Below are 20,254 nucleotides of genomic sequence, written 5' to 3' on the forward strand. Positions count from 1 at the left end.
TGCATTTATACGGAGACTTGATTACACACAGGTGGATTGTATTTATCATCATTAGTCATTTAGGTAGACATTGGATCATTCAGAGATCCTCACTGAACTTCTGGAGAGAGTTTGCTGCACTGAAAGTAAAGGGGCTGAATAATTTTGCACGCCCAATTTTTCAGTTTTTGATTTGTTAAAAAAGTTTGAAATATCCAATAAATGTCGTTCCACTTCATGATTGTGTCGCACTTGTTGCTGATTCTTCACAAAAAAATACAGTTTTATATCTTTATGTTTGAAGCCTGAAATGTGGCAAAAGGTCGCAAAGTTCAAGGGGGCCGAATACTTTCGCAAGGCACTGTACCATGTCTTCATTCATGAACAATATATCTCTCTTTGTGTAGGAACTGTATATTTTTAAAGTGTTTGTCACTTTTGAGTTGAGTTGTTTGGCCTTTGGGATTGGCCTCTTGCGCTCCTCTCCCATTAGCCCTCCCCTATCTCACTTGTGTATGTTTGTGTAACTCTCCACACTATCTCTGAACAGCAGCTGTTTTCCTGGCTATGCCTTTCTCGATAAATTAATTTCCTCCCTCCTCGCCTATTAAACTCATGGCTGCCAATGGATAATTCTATTAACAAGGACATCGTAAATAAAGTGAGATTGAATTGGATTATCGATGAAGGACGGAACAGTGCTGACATTTTGGTCGTGACTCGTGATGAGGTCCTTGGGTTTAGGTGATAACCATCACAGAGGAAATGGTAGAGCTGCTGATGATAGCGGGGAAAAAGGAACATGGCACAGTAATAATCTTTAGTGGTACCAGCTTTATTACAACACGTTACTAAAACATTGTTCATTTTGACAGAAAATTCACAAGAACCAGCAATTGAGACGCAATAGGTAGCATATAGTACCTGCTGCAAGCGACAAGACAAAAAAAGCACATACAATGACTATTTTCAAAGCTGCCTTGCTTGAAATAGTCATAGACCCCAATGGTACGTAGGTACAAGTGCCTGGAATGTGTCATGTTGGGTTTACGTCAAGCCAACCACGTGTACATTTGAAATGTGCAAAATGTACTAGTCAGCTAAACCCAAATGGAACCAGACATGTAAGTGAGTGGAATGGAACAATCATGTCTGGGAGGATGTCAGTTCTTGGCGGCGCGGGTCAGTTTGGCAGACAAGGCATTGTCGTTGTTGATAAACACGTTTCTCTCCAATGGGTGTCTGGCATTCTCTGTCTCTTGTCAGAGCCCGTGACTTAATCACATTCCATCAAATTAACCCGCTGTGTGTGTGTGTGTTTCTGCCTTTTGAAATGTGACCAAGAAGTCTAAAGTGAGGGGAGAATGAACAAGGTAGTGAGAGAAAAAAAGGAGGGAGAGGGACTAAGAGAGAGTGGGTGACAGATAAATAAAATAGAGTGTAGATGGCTTGTGATTGAACTCCACATGGGCAATGTTAATAGCAATCATAAAACTTCAGTTATTTTTTGATGCCTTAAAAATCAACATTGAACTACATAATTTATCTAAATTGGCATTTGTACTAATATCATAGGCATGGCTGTGTATTAGCCTAGAGAGAGGAAGGCTGTGTCCCAAATGGCACCCTATTCTCTATATATTGTCCTACTTTTGACCAGAGAGGAGGTTTGTGCCTCTATACTCCCACGCTTCTTTGCAGGAACTTGATTATATGAAACCAAACATCCTCCCACCACAAGGCAGGGGGCCTTAGGCCATCTTACCAGCCCAGACTTTAGCTACGGCATCGCCAACCTTAAAGCCTAGAAAACTTATTTGGGTGATGTTCATTAGAGCATGCAATGGAAAACGTTTTGCAACAAAAAACGAAATTGAGAGAAGTTTATGTTCATGTTGTCCCTCCCTGTTTCAGTTGGTTTTCTTATATTTGGTGCCTAATCAACACGACCCAGGACTGACACGAGACACGATATGTTTCAACAAAGTCATTTCCCTCTGACTAATCACCTTCATTAAATCAATCGCAAGAGTAAACAGAATTAATCACGTTTGTAATCAAAATCGCATGCCTGTTCCTGTGGAGCCATCTCCAATGTAATTAATGCTATATAATTGTGTTTATTTCGTTAGTATTTGTGACTAGTGATCAATTTAAAGGGTCTGCATGTTGTTAATTCAATATGCTCTCCCAAAGGCAACTTGAGTGTCTGATTTGCTTGTGTGAGTTATATCGCTGGAGCTAGTCAAATCCCTGTTTGTTTTGATAATGAGAGAGTAATAATTTTTTTTAAACGGCTGATTGGGAGTCTAACTTTGTTAACATACACATCTGGATGTCATCCACGACGTTGGTCTATGACAGGTAGTAGTGGGGCTCCAGAACAGGTTTGATGGATAAAGGGCTAGATGGATGCGCCAGGTGCATACTAACAGAAGCATTAACACACACATCCACACACACGCACACAGGCATACACATACGCAGGCACATGTACATAATTACACATGCCTGACAAAGTTTAAAAGCTCAGTGCAATCAGGATCTTCCACAGGGTCTGACATGTAAATGAGAATTTATTCTCAGTCAATTTACCACGGAATCCCAATTTATCTGCTAAAATAAGGGTTAAATAAATTAACATTAACAACAGGTATAGGTACAGTTGAAGTTAGAAGTTTACATACACTTAGGTTGGAGTCATAAACTCATTTTTCAACCACTCCACAAATTTCTTGTTAAGAAACTATGGTTTTGGCAAGTCGGTTAGGACATCTACTTTGCGCATGACACAAGTAATTTTTACAACAATTGTTTACAGACGGATTATTTTACTTATAATTCATTGCATCACAATTCCAGTGGGTCAGAAGTTTACATACACTAAGTTGACTGTCATGGCTTTAGAAGCTTCTGATGGGCTAATTGACGTCAATTGGAGGTGTACCTGTGGATGTATTTCAAGGCCTACCTTCAAACTCAGTGCCTCTTTGCTTGACATCATGGGAAAATCTAATTGTTGACCTCCAAGTCGGGTTCATTTTTGGGAGCAATTTCCAAATGCCTGAAGGTACCACATTCATCTGTTCAAACAATGGTACGCAAGTATAAACACCATGGGACCACGCAGCTGTCATACAGCTCAGGAAGGATAAGCGTTCTGTCTCCTAGAGATGAACGTACAGCAAAGGACCTTGTGAAGATGTTGGAGGAAACAGGTACAAAAGTATCTATATTCACAGTAAAACGAGTCCTATATCAACATAACCTGAAAGGCCACTCAGCAAGGAAGAAGCCACTGCTTCAAGACCGCCATAAAAAAAGCCTGACTACGGTTTGCAACTGCCCATGGGGACAAAGACTGTACTTTTTGGAGAAATGTCCTCTGGTCCAATGGAACAAAAATAGAACTGTTTGGCCATAATGACCATCGTTATGTCTGGAGGAAAAAGGGGGAGGCTTGCAAGCCGAAGAACACCATCCTAACCGTGAAGCACGGGGGTGGCAGCATCATGTTGTGGGGGTGCTTTGCTGCAGGAGCGACTGGTGCACTTCACAAAATATATAGCATCATGAGGAATTACAATTATGTGGATATATTGAAGCAACATCTGAAGACATCAGTCTTATAGTTTGGTCGCAAATGGGTCTTCCAAATGGACAATGACCCCAAGCACACTTTCAAAGTTGTGGCAAAATGGCTTAAGGACAACAAAGTCAAGGTATTGGAGTTGCCATCAAAAAGCCCTGACCTCAACCCTATCGAACATTTGTGGGTAGAACTGAAAAAGCGTGTGTGAGCAAGGAAGCCTACAAACCTGACTCAGTTACACCATCTCTGTCAGGAGGAATGGGCCAACAATTCCCCCAACTCTTTGTGGGAAGCTTGTGGAAGGCTACCCGAAACATTTGACCCAAGTTAAACAATTTAAAGACAATGCTACCAAATACTAATTGAGTACAGTTTATGTAAACTTCTGACCCACTTAGAATGTGATGAAAGAAATGAAAGCTGAAATAAATCATTCTCTACTATTATTCTGACATTTCACATTCTTAAAATAAAGTGGTGATCCTAACTGACCTAAGACAGGGAATGTTTACTAGGATTAAATGTCAGGTATTGTGAAAAACTGAGTTTATATGTATTTGGCTAAGGTGTATGTAAACTTCCGACTTCAACTTTAGAGGTAGGATTTCTTGCTGTTATCATGTTTTTTTCATTGCCATCTCTTTGACATTAGCTAGGTTTCCATCCATTTGGCGACAGATTTTCATGCAAATATTCTAAAATCCATATGAAAACAACATGCGCATTTTCCCACCAGAGAGTTGTTTCCATCAAATTGACTTGTTACAGATAAATGTGTTTTCCCATGTCCCGAATAAAAGGTCAAATGGGTTTCCGTCACATTTTCAACTCTACTGATGGTCTTGTCACAAAAAAAGTTGCGTTTTATAGCGAATGTGTCCACTCTGGTCTTGGCACGTGCACACTAGCTAATAGCTCGCACTCGCAGATGCAGTGCGGCTATAGCCTAAATTATGACATTATTATGGACAAAATAGCAAGATTATTTTTATTTGTCAAACGACAGCCAAGCATGAATCATCATGTCACCAGAATAAGACCCTCGATATGTATTGGAAATGAAAAAAGCGTTTCCACCGCCATTTCATGCATAATAAATGTTATCGACACAAAAAAATCCCACATTGTCTGGCATATTGTCTTGTTGACATTTCAAATGTTTACCAACAAATTTTCTTTTTCCATCAGGCCTGTCGTGACATTTTTTATACAACATTTACTTTCGTCACATAAAAAGGTTTACTGACACACACACACACGAACGACACATTTACAACTGCGCACTGAACATTCATGAGTACCTTGTCACCAGGTACACTAACACATCAATGAGATCTGAGGGCTGGGACACATAATAAATACTCAAGCTGTCCTTTCAACTGGCCTACCTGGTTAAATAAAGATGAAATAAAATAAAACACTGAGGTATCTCATAAGGGTACAGACGAAACCTCCTCTCATAGCACAATTCTCATAACATAACCACATTAATTAGTTTGATAAAACATGTTACAAAAAGAAATGTCACTCTCGAGCTATTACCCTTTGACCGTTTGAGGTGAGTACACAGTGGGGTGACAGGGGAAAGGTCAACGGGTCATAGCTGCAGGGAGAGGGGATAGTGTATGTGTGTGTCAGGCCTGGGCTCAAATACATGTATTTGATTATTTGTTATTTTCTGTGTACCGTATTTTAGTACTTTTTACTCAAATAAAGTATAAATATCGTACTAATATTTTAATGTGTCCCGAATCAACTACTTCTACTATAAATAGCCTACATTTTGAAAGTATTTCCAACTACATTATTTCAAATACCAAACAGACCTGGTTGAAATGCATGGTAGTATTTAAATATTTATTTACGAAATACATGCAAATACTCTCCAAGGTTATTTCCAAATACATTCCAATATTAAACTACTTGTGTTTTCGGAATAAAATGACCAAATGCTTACACCCAAATGTATTTGAAATACCCTAAATAGTATTTGAACATAGGTTTGGAGTGTGTGAATCTTGCTTGGATTACATGCATGACTCCGACTTTTCTGATAACAATTCCCAAAATCACAAGGATTCCATTTGATGGCTGAAGGAACATCTCAATAGAAAGAATTCATGTAAACTTCCCTGGGAGTCCCAGGGTGTGGTAACAGGGCACGGTGGCAACAATGCATGCATCTGGAGCATGATCAACTCACATAGAATAAACAGTCCTTATCTGATTTAGTTCCTTCAGTGATGTGAATCCTGGTTTGCTGTCCTTGTAGTGGCCTCTGATCTGAGAGTCCAGGCTGTAAAAACAAATAATGGGTAGTACTTTTAAGAACGTGACCCTGTACTGCAACTCCATTCTCCTCAGAGTTGGAGTCTAACTGCCCGTCAAATGTCTGTTGCTGGCCTCCGGAGGCTTCCAAAATGAGCCTCAGAGCTTGTTCCAAAACAAGCAAGCAGCAGCCTACGTTTGCAGGAATGTGTAGGTTGCCGCTCCACTTGTCCAAAAGTTGCCCCTAAGTAGCTACACACACACCCCACATCCCTGCAATATAACCAAACCACTAGGCAGGCAGCACATTTGGGCAGTGGCACTATTCGGAGTGGCTTCTCCCTTCAGAGACAACATACAAGGCCCCAATTAGGTCCAGTACATCAAAGGGTCAAACCATATGCGTGGACATCGGAGGGTGGGTGAACTCTGAGACAGCACTGGGATGGCACAGCTCCAGCTGGGCATGGGTCTGCTTCCCCAGGGAGGACTTGAAGAAAGACTCCCTGGACCGCAGGAGGGGCGTCTTGCACAGGGCTCCCCAGAAGAAGCGCAGCACTGATGGGCTGAGGAAGATGAACACCCAGGGGTCCACGATGGAGTTGGTTGAGAGAAAGAGGAGGGCGATGAGGTCCATCTTGTGGCTCTCCTTCCTCTGCCCCGTGGAGTTGATATAAACACGGATCTAAGAGAGGAAGAGAAGACACTGAATAACGAGTCCTGATCAAATGACTTACTGAGGAATCCCACTGCTGCCATCTACATCCAAAACAAAGGTAATGTGGTTTGGTAAGAAGAATGCCCCTCTCCCCACCTGTGTGATTACTACCTTTGCGGGTTTAGAGCTTGACCTCATATAAGCACTTGGGAGTACGGCTAGACAGTACACTGTCCTTCTCTCAGCACGTATCAAAGTTGCAGGCTAAGGTTACATTTAGACCTGGATTCGCAATCTCTCCTCTTTCACCCCAGCTGCCAAACTAACCCTGATTCAGATGACCATCCTACCCATGCTAGATTACGGAGATGTAATTCATAGATCAGTAGGTAAGGGTGCTCTCGAGCAGCTAGATGTTCTTTACCATTCAGCCATCAGATTTGCCACCAATACTCCTTATAGGACACATCACTGCACTCTATACTCCTCTGTAAAACTGGTAATCTCTGTATACCCACAAGACCCACTGGTTGATGCTTATTTATAAAACCCTCTTAGGCCTCACTACCCCCTATCTGAGATACCTACTGCAGCCCTCATCCTCCACACACAACACCCATTCTGCCAGTCACATTCTGGTAAAGGTCCCCAAAGCACACATCCCTGGGTTGCTCCTCTTTTCAGTTCGCTGCAGCTAGCGACTGGAATGAGCTACAAAAAACACTCAAACTGGACAGTTTTATCTCCATCTCTTCATTCAAAGACTCAATCATGGACACTCTTACTGACAGTTGTCTGCTTCGCGTGATGTATTGTCTTTACCTTCTTGCCTTTGTGCTGTTGTCTGTGCCCAAAAAGTTTTGTACCATGTTTTGTTGCTACCATGTTGTTGTCATGTGGTGTTGCGACCAAGCTGTGTTTTCATGTGTTGCTGCCATGCTGTTGTTGTTGTCTTTGGTCTCTCTTTATGTAGGGTTGTGGTGTCTCTCTTGTTATGATGTGTGTTTTGTCCTAGATTTTTAATCCCAGCCCCCGTCCCCGCAGGAGGCCTTTTACCTTTTGGTAGACCGTCATTGTAAATAAGAATTTGTTCTTATTTTAATTTTAAAAACTGTCTAAGTGCGGGATCCTTGCCTGAAGCTGTTGTAGTGGGTACAGTACATACTGCAGCATATATTCCCCACCCCAGCATGGGTACTAATGACAGTCTATTCTGCATCTCCCCGTCTGTTTCCCCACTCATTTAATCCTCTCTGTCTGAATCAAATGTGATCCCACAGATGCCACCAACCATCTCAACATGCTGTCACCACCAATCACTAGCAAGGCTTAACATCTGATTCTCCAAGCTCTCGCAAACATCTTTGTTCTTCCATTCTCCCAAAAGTCAAATAGACCAGAATGTAATCCTTGCCTGCTCCTAACCAACCAAGCCACATTCCTTGAATCCTTTTTGAAACCCTTGTTTTGGAGATTAGCGTCAATGTCAGATTATTGAAAACAGATCGTCTTTGGTGGAAACAAACGCTTCAGAAGCTAATAATTCATTAAGTCTGGAGTTATGCGAAAAAAGAACAAGTTTGTAATAAATAAATATTGAAATATATTTGATGTAGTGGGTCGGGCCACTTGACCCGAAATACAGTGCCTTCAGAAAGTATTCACACCCCTTGACCTTTTCCACAATTAAAATTGATTAAATTGTTTAACTGGTCTACACACAATAACCCATCATGTCAAAAAAGTGGAATTATGTTTTTACAAATGAATAAAAAAATGAAAGCCGAAATGTCTCGAGTCAAGAAGTATTCAACCCCTTTGTTATGGCAAGCCTAAATAATTTCAGGAGTCAAAATTTGCTTAACAAGTCACATAATACGTTTCATGGACTCACTCTGTGCAATAATAGTGTTTAACATAATTTTTGAATGACTACCTCATCTCTGTAATATATGTAAAGATCCCTCAGTTGAGCAGTGAATTTCAAACACAGATTCAACCAAAAAGACCAAGGAGGTTTTCCAATGCCTTGCAAAGTGCACCTATCAGTAAATGGGTAAAAGAAAAAAAGAAAAAAAGAAGACACTGAAAATCCCTTTGATCCACATGGAAAACTAAAGGCATAGAAACCGTAAATGACTTGGTAACAGGAAATACAAAGATTTCCATGAAAGAAATTAAAAAGTAATTTTGGACTGATGAATGTAGATAGTTTGAAATACATGCAATGTAAAAGTTACATCACAAAACTTCTATTTGAAATATTTTGGACATCACAGCAACCTAGAGCGAATCTTATTTGAATCAGAAAATTCTAATAATATGATAGGGAAGATAAATAAAATCTTGCAGCGAGCATATCCAACAGACAATCTCTTACAAAAAAATATTAACTATTGGAACCAAGGCTTAAAAAGAACTGATGTTGGCACAAGATGGAGGGAAAGTTTGAGCATAACTAACAAAATTACAGTTAACTAAAATGTACGCTTAATCCAGTATAACTAAATGTATAGATTTTTTTTATACAAGAGACAAAATGCACAAATTTTACAGCACAATGGTAAGTGTAAAACGAATAATGACTCAATAATCCATGTTTTTTGGGAACGCTATGAAGTCCGGAAGTTGTGGGCAGAGCTAGAAAGTCGGCTGTCAGAAGTATTACAATGTAAATGTGCTTTTAATCCGTAATCCGAAATATCTGCATTTTTCAAGACATGGCATATGGGGGCGTAGCCAGAAGTCCGATGGGTTGGATGATTCTCTTATCACTCTTGAAAAAACGTATATTAAAAACTTGGAAAATCATTCAATCCATCAGCCATCATTAATACAATGGGAAAAATTGAATAATTTATTTAAATAGTGCTGGTGCTACGGAGAGAAATAAAATGGTGCAGTTTCAGGCCATGTGGTAGAAAGTGATGGGGGTGTGTGCTAGTGGGTCTGGACAGGCAAACGGCAAGAAATGTGGCAAAGAAATTAACTTTATGTCCTGAATACAAAGCGTTATGTTTGGGTAAATCCAACTCAACACATCACTGATTACCATTCTTCATATTTTCTAACATGGTGGTGGCTGGATCATGTTATGGGGTATGCTTGTCATCGGAAAGGACTAGGGAGTTTGGGGAGGGGGACGAAAAATAAGGGAATTAGAGCTAAACAGGCAAAATCCTAGAGGAAAACCTGGTTCAGTCTGCTTTCCAACAGACACTGGAAGACAAATTCACCTTTCAGCATGACAATAACCTAAAACACAAGGTCAGATACAGTGCCTTGCGAAAGTATTCGGCCCCCTTGAACTTTGCGACCTTTTGCCACATTTCAGGCTTCAAACATAAAGATATAAAACTGTATTTTTTTGTGAAAAATCAACAACAAGTGGGACACAATCATGAAGTGGAACGACATTTATTGGATATTTCAAACTTTTTTAACAAATCAAAAACTGAAAAATTGGGCGTGCAAAATTATTCAGCCCCCTTAAGTTAATACTTTGTAGCGCCACCTTATGCTGCGATTACAGCTGTAAGTCGCTTGGGGTATGTCTCTATCAGTTTTGCACATCGAGAGACTGACATTTTTTCCCATTCCTCCTTGCAAAACAGCTCGAGCTCAGTGAGGTTGGATGGAGAGCATTTGTGAACAGCAGTTTTCAGTTCTTTCCACAGATTCTCGATTGGATTCAGGTTTGGACTTTGACTTGGCCATTCTAACACCTGGATATGTTTATTTTTGAACCATTCCATTGTAGATTTTGCTTTATATTTTGGATCATTGTCTTGTTGGAAGACAAATCTCCGTCCCAGTCTCAGGTCTTTTGCAGACTCCATCAGGTTTTCTTCCAGAATGGTCCTGTATTTGGCTCCATCCATCTCCCCATCAATTTTTACCATCTTCCCTGTCCCTGCTGAAGAAAAGCAGGCCCAAACCACGATGCTGCCACCACCATGTTTGATAGTGGGGATGGTGTGTTCAGCTGTGTTGCTTTTACGCCAAACATAACGTTTTGCATTGTTGCCAAAAAGTTCCATTTTGGTTTCATCTGACCAGAGCACCTTCTTCCACATGTTTGGTGTGTCTCCCAGGTGGCTTGTGGCAAACTTTAAAATACACTTTTTATGGATATCTTTAAGAAATGGCTTTCTTCTTGCCACTCTTCCATAAAGGCCAGATTTGTGCAATATACGACTGATTGTTGTCCTATGGACAGAGTCTCCCACCTCAGCTGTAGATCTCTGCAGTTCATCCAGAGTGATCATGGGCCTCTTGGCTGCATCTCTGATCAGTCTTCTCCTTGTATGAGCTGAAAGTTTAGAGGGACGGCCAGGTCTTGGTAGATTTGCAGTGGTCTGATACTCCTTCCATTTCAATATTATTGCTTGCACAGTGCTCCTTGGGATGTTTAAAGCTTGGGAAATCTTTTTGTATCCAAATCCGGCTTTAAACTTCTTCACAACAGTATCTCGGACCTGCCTGGTGTGTTCCTTGTTCTTCATGATGCTCTCTGCGCTTTTAGCGGACCTCTGAGACTATCACAGTGCAGGTGCATTTATACGGAGACTTGATTACACACAGGTGGATTGTATTTATCATCATTAGTCATTTAGGTCAACATTGGATCATTCAGAGATCCTCACTGAACTTCTGGAGAGAGTTTGCTGCACTGAAAGTAAAGGGGCTGAATATTTTTGCACGCCCAATTTTTCAGTTTTTGATTTGTTAAAAAAGTTTGAAATATCCAATAAATGTCGTTCCACTTCATGATTGTGTCCCACTTGTTGTTGATTCTTCACAAAAAAATACAGTTTTATATCTTTATGTTTGAAGCCTGAAATGTGGCAAAAGGTCGCAAAGTTCAAGAGGGCCGAATACTTTCGCAAGGCACTGTATACACTGGAGTTGCTTAGTAAGACAACATTGAATGTTTCTGAGTGGCCTAGTTACAGTTTTGACTTAAACTTCTTAAGGATCGGACCCTTTTTTTCAATTTTCGCCTAAAATGTCATACCCAAATGGAAACACTCTGAAGTTTGCCGGAAAGTGAAATTAATGTGGGAGAATATAACACATTAGATCTGGTAAAAGATATAATTGAAATGCAAGAGAAAGGCCATAATATAATATTGCAGTTCAGGCACAATTTTGATTTTGGCCACTAGATGGCAGCAGTGTGTGTGCAAAGTTTCAGATTGATCCAGAGAAGCATTGCAATACTGGACAATATTTTGTATCAAGTCTGCCCAAAGTCCATAAATATAGAGAACATACAAAAATGATATGGTAATACAAAGGTAAGTTTACACACTCCTAGGGTAGTCTAGTGGTTAGAGCGTTGAACTAGTAACCGGAAGGTTGCAAGTTCAAACCTCTGAGCTGACAAGGTACAAATCTGTCATTCTGCTCCTGAACAGGCAGTTACTGTTCCTAGGCTGTCATTGAAAATAAGAATTTGTTTTTAACTGAAGGTTAAAAACAAAGGTAAAGGTAATAAATAAATATACTAACTTTCACACATCTAGATGGCCAGACGGGGTGGCTGTGGAGCCAGAGACAGCAGGGGTTTAAACTGTAGAACCCAGTTCTTATATTTGATTTTAAAACTATGCTACATTTTATCTCTGGGACCCTCAGGATGACAAATTAGAGCAAAATTACTGAAGTATATTATTTACCTTCAGAGGTCAATGTATCAAACCAGTTGCCGTGAGAAAAGTTTTGTTGTTGTGCACTCTCCTCAAACAATAGCATGGTATTTATTTACTGTAATAACTATTGTAAATTGGACAGTGCAGTTAGATTAACAACAATCAAAGCTTTCTGCCCATATAAGACATGTATAAGTCTATGTCCTGGAAAGTTTTCTGTTCCTTACAACGTCATACTAATCACATTAGTGCGCACGTTAGCTCAACCGTCCCGGTATGGCAACATGTTAAATCGTCTTGAGAATCTATAGCAAGAAAATGGCAGTAGCAAAATCTACAGTAGCAATGATCAACAACCAACTTCAGAGCTTGAAAAATGTAAAAAAGAAAATTACATTTTGAATTCAGGCTGTAACAACAAATTGTAGAATAAGTAAAGTTTCTGAAGGCACTGTAGCTGTTCCACATGCTAAATGGCACAGAGCCGAAAAGGTATTTGCGGGAATGAAACAAGATTTGGTAAGGTACAAATTTCCACCGGACTGTCTGTCGCTAGATACCTTATAACAGTTGCTATTTTCTAAATTGAAGTCAAATAAAGTATATTATTTTTGGAGAAAATGACATTAATTTTCCTCTTATGTAATTCCACAATAAATGATCGGAAAATGTAACCAACCATCTCACAGGTTTTTATTACTCTTGGTATTAGTGAAAGAGTGGAGATGCACATTCCTCGACCGAGCACACACACACAAACTGTATACTGCTAAGCTGTGTGTACTGTTGGGGTTTCCCGGTGTGACTCAAGAGTGCCGTGTCCAGTAAAAGTGAAAGTACTCTAGACTCTTTCGGGCCAATTTCCTGAAACATCTATCATTACGACAATATCCTGTGGGTGGAACTAGCAGTGTGAACAACCCTGACTAGAGTGGAAAAACACCACAGCCATGCCTGTAGATTACACAAATTACAATGGGGCAACATAATGAGCTGAACTCTTGTGTGAATTGTTGACACAGAGTTATTTCGTGTTTTAAATGCATTCTAATATCAGTCTGCATTATGCAAATGCAGTAACAGCTTTATAAGTACCTCCAGATGAACACTTTGTGTTGAACTTGTTGATTCTCCAAGACTCTTTCTCAATAGTCTTCCCTTGTGTCCTTTCTCCATGCCCTCTCAGAACACATTGGAGAAGAACACCCATGGTTCCTCCCTTCTGACCTCCTTCAATGCATTTTGAGTAGGAAGCCATGAGATAGGACTTGAGAAATCGAGCAAAGATCATTGAGAAATAGCTTACATGTAAATTTGGTATTTCCCTCCCTCCCCCAACCGAGCTGCCATTTTGTTTGCCAAAAATCAGGCTGTTAGGGAACACCACCTTAATCCCAGGGTTTAATACAACAACAAAAAATATTTCAGGGAGCTCCTTTAAATTCTCTACTAATTATGTTTGTCAGAACCCTATGTGCCCTCGATCTGGAACAAACTGTCTGGATTGTGTAATTATTGATTAGTTAGAGAACACTTTGGGCAGATATTGAGGAGACATGCAGAAACCTGTATTCTCAGTCAGTGTCTTATTGCAACAGCGAAATGCTGTTTAATTATTAATAATTTCATCGGTGCCTGAGGGCACAGTAACGAGGGGAAGTCGAGCAAGCAGTGCTCACAGGCAGGATCCGGTTTCATCGACAGCAGGCAGACGTAGAGGAAAGGCGCCAATCCCACAGGGGGGGGGTTGGGGGGGGGTGTCTGACTGTTTGCATTACCATAGAGTGCCCTATATTGCCTATAAGACTACCTCTGAGTGATAAGCTCCAAGTGTAAGTGTTGAACTACATACACTTGTGTAATGTGTTTATCATAGCACAACTGGGTCCCTATAGGAATAGCGTAAGTTGGTGAAGAAACTGACATGAAGAGCACATTAACCAAAAAGTGGGAAATACGTTTTTAAAAAGCCTAAGAGTCTCATTTATCCCCTTTTACCACCTTCAACATATTGGTTGTTATCAATAAGTGTCACAATAGGGTGTCCGAACTAAATGGTATGTTTGAAATGGAAGAAATGATGACGTTATTGATGACAACATATACAAGTTGCGTGGTTATGTACGGGGGTTGGAGCGTCATTGAACATCCATGTGTTTGTGTCCAGGGCTGTTTTTGCTTTGTACATTCCCTAGGGGCAGGCACCTTGTCAATTTAGCAGTAGAGCATTTCTTGGTAACAAGACTATTTAATAAATCGATGCATCTCTTCCGTCATATGAAGCGGGGGTGGTTGAAATGGAAACTTGGTCCCACTGTTAGTTCACTGGCCTCTATGTGACCCTGATGAAGCTCTAATTGAAGATGAGCATTCTAGATAGTATCTTCATTGATGTTGTGCATTTATGCATTCATGCATTATGATATGGTAATAATGTATTCAACTTTTTTTACAAGTGTTTATTTTTTGTGAGGGACTGGTGGGTGACATTTGATTTCCTGCCTACATGACGCATAAGGTGACCTACAAGAGGATACGATTCTGCCCACCTCATTGCTGTCTACTTAATTTCTCTCCTATTAAAGTGTATTTCAATACACTAATAACTTCTTCATGTAAGTGTTGAACTACATACACTTGTGTAATGTGTTTATCATAGCACAACTGGGTCCCTATAGGAATAGCGTAAGTTGGTGAAGAAACTGACATGAAGAGCACATGTTCAACTTAATAATAAAAAACATGTTTTCCCCATCTCAAGGAGGTTAAATAAAAAAAAAATACAATAGTAAGTTGAAAATCTAATCAAATTTAGTCACGTGCTGAATACAACCTTACAGTGAAATGCTTACTTACAACCCCTTAACCAACAAATAGACTTTAATAGGAGAGAAATTAAGTAGACAGCAATGAGGTTGGTGGAGTGGTATCCTCTAGTAGGTTAACTTAGGGATAGGTCCCTTTTTTCTCCATTTCATGTCTGAATGGCGTGCCCAAAGTAAACTGCCTGTAGCTCAGGCCCTGAAGCCAGGATATGCATATAATTTGTACCATTGGAAAGAAAACACTTTTTGTAGTGTTTGTAAAAATGTTAAAATAATGTAGGAGAATAACATAATAGATATGGTAGGAGAAAACCCAAAGAAAAACTAACCAGAATTGAGAGAGACCACCCTCTTAGAAATGCAAGAGAAAGGTCATATTGGATGCAATTCCTATGGCTTCCATAGGGTGTCAGCAGTCTATATTCAGAGTTGTAGGCTTGTAACTTCAAACACGAATAAGAAATAACAGTTTTAGTAGAAGGACACAATCTTGGAAATTTGTGTTTGAGCACGTCATAAAGAAATTACGCACCTGCTAAAATCGGCTTCCTATTGAACATACTTCTTTCCGAAATAAATATTATATTTTGATTACATTTTAGGATATCTGAGGAGTAAATAGAAACATATTTTGACTGGTTGAAACAAAGTTTAGGGGTAGATTTTCAGATTCCTTTAACGGCAAGTTGAACGAGTGGATTACTCAAATCAATGGCGCCAACTAAACAGACTTTTTGGGATATAAAGAAGGATTCTTCTAATAAAACGACACTACATGTTATAGCTGGAACCCTTTGGATGACAAATCAGAGGAAGATTTTCAAAAAGTAAGTGAATATTTAATCGTTATGTGAATGTATGAAACCTGTGCCGGTGGAAAAATACTTAGTTAAGTAATTTAAAATAAAAGAAAGAGAAAAAAAAGTAACAAAGAATTAAACAGCAGCAGTAAAATAATAATAGCAAGGCTATATACAGGGGGTACCGGTACAGAGTCCATGTGCGGGGACACCGGTTGGTCGAGGTAATATGTACATGTAGGTAGAGTTAAAGTGACTATGCATAGATAATAAATAGAGTGTAGTAGCAGCGTAAAAGAGGGGTCTGGGTAGACCTTTGATTAGCTGTTCAGGAGTCTTATGGCTTGGGAGTAGAAGCTATCAAGAAGCCTTTTGGACCTAGACTTGGTGCTCCGGTACCGCTCGCTGTGCGGTAGCAGAGAGAACAGTTCATGACTAGGGTGGCTGGAGTCTTTGACAATTTTTAGGGCCTTCCTCTGACACCGCCTGGTATAGAGTTCCTGGATGAAAGGAAGCTTGATCCCCGTGATGAAATGGGCCGTATGCACTTCCCTCTGTAGTCCCTTGCGGTCGGAGGCCGAGCTGCTGCCATACCAGGCAGTGATGCTCTCGATGGTGCAGGTGTAGAACCATTTGAGGATCTGAGGACGATGTCAAATGTTTTTTGTCTCTTGAGGGGGAATAGGCTTTGTAGTGCCCTCTTCACGGCTGTCTTAGTGTATTTGGACCATGTTAGTTGTTAGCTGTCTTATCGTTATTGGGGATCAGGCCAACGACTGTTGTGTCAACGGCAAACTTGATGATGGTGTTGGAGTCGTGCCTGGCCATGCAGTCAGGAGTGAACAGGGAGTACAGGAGAGGACTGAGCATGCATCCCTGAGGGTCCCCCGTGTTGAGGATCAGCATGGCGGATGTGTTGTTACCTACCTTTACCACCTTGGGGCGGCCCGTCAGGAAGTCCAGGATCCAGTTGCAAAGGGAGGTGTTTAGTCCCAGGGTCCTTAGCTTAGTGATGAGCTTTGAGGGCACTATGGTGTTGAACCCTGAGCTGTAGTCAATGAATAGCATTCTCACATAGGTGTTCCTTTTGTCCAGGTGGGAAAGGGCAGTGTGGAGTGCAATAGAGACTGCATCATCTGTGGATCTGTTGGAGCGGTATGCAAATTGGAGTGGGTCTAGGGTTTCTGGGATAATGGTCTCATGACCAGCCTTTCAAAGCACTTCATGGCTACAGACATGAGTGCTATGAGTCGGTAGTCATTTAGGCAGGTTACCTTAGTGTTCTTGGGCACACAGGCTATGGTGGTCGGCTTGAAACATGTTGAAACATGTTGGTAATACAGACAGGTTGAAAATGTCAGTAAATACACTTGCCAGATGGTCAGCGCATGCTCAGAGTACACGTCCTGGTAATATGTCTGGCCTTGCGGCCTTGTGAATATTGACCAGTATAAAGGTCTTACTCATGATTGTGACTACAGAAAAAGGAGGACCTAGCACAACCCCATTCTCAACTAACATGGTCCAAATACACTAAGACAGTCGTGAAGAGGGCACTACAAAGCCTATTCCCCCTCAAGAGACAAAAAAACATTTGACATTGGCTACGGATAACATTAATGCTGAAACTAAGGAATAGATAGATAGAGGAGGCAATCAATAAAGTGATGGAGTCCAGGTGAGTCCAATGAAGCGCTAATGCGCGTAATGATGGTGACAGCTGTGCGTATGATGGGCAGCCTGGCGCCCTCAAGCGCCAGAGAGGGAGGGCGGGAGCAGGCGTGACAGTACCCTCCCCCCTCTAGGGGCACCACCCGGCATCCCACCTCGGCGAGCCTGACAGAGGCCAGCAGAGGCGTGGGAGCCTGATGAGCCAGCTGAGGCATGACGTGGGATGGGAGCCTGCCGAGCCAACCGAGGCAAGAAAAGCTCTCGAACAAGCTAAGGTGTGGAAGCCTGATGAGCCAGCTGAGGCATCCCCGGTTCCTTTGGCAGCGGCACCCGAAACCGACACACCAACCAAAACAAAAAACTCCCTGATTCCAATATTGGTGTCAGCATTCTGTGAGGACAGACGCTGGGAGACGAGAAGCAAGTACAGGGAGTGAATATTTAATAAATAACACATTAAACAAAACACGGACAGTGTCTGGACAAGGGAAACATAACGGCATTAATGCTGAAACGGGATCAAACTGGGGAATTTTTGTAACAAAAAATTGTACCTTTATTTAACTAGGCAAGTCAGTTAAGAACAAATTCTTATTTTCAATGACGGCCTAGGAACAGTGGGCACGTTCAGGGGCAGAACGACAGATTTGTACCTTGTCAGCTCAGGGATTTGAACTTGCAACCTTTCGGTTACTAGTCCAACGCTCTAACCACTATGCTACCCTGCCGCCCCAATAGACAATGGACAGATATAGAGGAGGCAATCAATAAAGTGATGAGTCCAGGCAAGTCCAATGAAGCGCTGATGCCGCGTAATGGTGGTGACAGGTGTGCGTAAAGATGGGCAGCCTGGTGCCCTCTAGCCCCAGAGAGCGGGAGCAGGCGTGACACATTAACTCTTTAGAACCCATTGTGGCAGTCAACAGCTTTTCTTTAAATTACTATAGCGGCCGGGATTGGCCTTGTTTTCCAAACAATAATATCTTTGTCAAAATCGCTAAATTAACTTGCTAACAACCTGTCGTCGTATTCGTGTGGCTGTTGTCATCAACCAGAAACAGGTTTTGCTGCTATTTAAATTTTTGACGTTTTTTTCACTTCATTACTCAAAATGAACGGACACGATTTTTCACTGTGAAAGAGGTTGTATCTCTATGTTGGTTGGCGATACGGATTCAGACCCATCCTTGCACTTTGAAAAGCGATGATGTGGATGGAGGTGAGTGAAATAAGTAAACAGCAGATATACTGTATGTTTGGTGTTGTCGATGTTTGATGGCGTGAAACTTGGGGAATAGCTCTAAGATTAGCAAGTCCTGTCATGTCATGATAACTTTGTTGGTATAGGCGAGCATATCATTGGTGGAGCTCGAATGATTGCACTCTGTCTCAATGAAAATAGTTTCAGTGTTCAGCTGTATATAGTCAGCTAACTCATATGGAAATGGCCTGCTGCTAGCAAGCTAGTTAGTCTGTCAGACAAGAAAAGCTGTATGTAGTGGTAAATTTGAGCTGCGCTCACGAAACGTCACCTCAGCTGTCACACAGACAAACAGCTAACTAGCCACCGAAATGAAGGCTGGAGTAATTTGTGTTTTCTGTTGTGTTTAGGTTATGGTTTGTCATGTTTGCTAGGTGCAAATATTCAAAGGCTATATATTGCCTCGTTTTCATATTATTTGACAGCGTAGCTGTTGTGTTAGGGTAGATGCCCATGAAGTGGAGCTCATATGATGAGTTGGATATATGTTTACATAGCCAGCTGACAAGTTGGGGGAATTGGAAGGTGTGTAACTGTATCACACAATTTATTATGGAAACCCCTAATTAGGAAGAGTGTCTATGGTTGATTAAAAGACAGGAAGGGAGACAGACAGTGTGAGAGAGCAAGATTATGTGTTATTTGTTGATCCTCTCCTCTCCTCTCCCTCTGTTCCTCAGTGAAAGCAAATGAAAGGCTATGGAGAGTCAGGGCTCAGGAGCAAAAGGCAGGGAGGATGATGAGTTAGAGATGATTGGAGGGATAGAGATGTGATAGAGAGGAGCGGAGCGAGAGGAGAGTGGAGGGAGAGGAACATGGAGAGAAAGAGAGGGGGCACACCCAAGAGAGGAGCCTACGTTTCCATGGACTGTGTCTGCCCCAAGTCCCACCATTCACCCTTGTACCATACTGCCTGGGCCTGAAGTGACAGTGGCAGGGGTTTTGAAGTTGTTTTTAAAAATGGTAGGAACTTACACTATATGACTAAAAGTATGTGGACACCTGCTCGTCGAACATTTCATTCTAAAATCATGGGCATTTAAATATATATATATATATTTCACCTTTATTTAACCAGGTAGGCCAGTTGAGAAAAAGTTATAATTTACAACTGCGACCTGGCCAAGATAAAGCAAAGCGACACAAACAACAACACATGGAATTAACAAACGTACAGTTAATAACACAATAGAAAAAAATCTATATTCAGTGTGTGCAAATGAGGTAAGGCAATAAATAGGCCGTAGTGGCGAAGTAATTACAATTTAGCAATTAAACACTGGAGTGATAGATGTGCAGAAGATGAATTAATATGGAGTTGGTCCCCCTTTGCTTTTTTAAGGCTTGGATCAGTTTAATATTGCGGAAAGAATGTTGCTTCCATCAATGTAATTGTCTGCATCATTTCCAATCCACTATATTTTTGGGGTAAATATATATATCCATACATGCATGCATGTACATACACATACCTATATAGACATACATACTTTTTTATAGAATATACCTTTATTATTATTATTCCCGCAAACCCTACCACCGATCC

The 20,254-nt window shown here is 41.0% G+C and overlaps 1 protein-coding gene across 1 annotated transcript in view; it reads right to left on the minus strand.

Moving 5' to 3' along the window:
• Nucleotides 1–4,053: 4,053 nt before the first annotated feature.
• LOC110497541 (prostaglandin E2 receptor EP2 subtype) overlaps nucleotides 4,054–20,254 on the minus strand; it is a 28,234-nt gene continuing 12,033 nt past the window's right edge. The window contains exon 2 of the mRNA XM_021573691.2: nucleotides 4,054–6,524. Within this exon, the coding sequence (XP_021429366.1) occupies nucleotides 6,231–6,524 (294 nt within the window). The 3' untranslated portion in view covers nucleotides 4,054–6,230. The remainder of the gene's footprint in view (nucleotides 6,525–20,254) is intronic.

This window comes from Oncorhynchus mykiss, chromosome 19 (assembly GCF_013265735.2).
Source record: "Oncorhynchus mykiss isolate Arlee chromosome 19, USDA_OmykA_1.1, whole genome shotgun sequence".
NCBI classification, from domain to species: domain Eukaryota; kingdom Metazoa; phylum Chordata; class Actinopteri; order Salmoniformes; family Salmonidae; genus Oncorhynchus; species Oncorhynchus mykiss.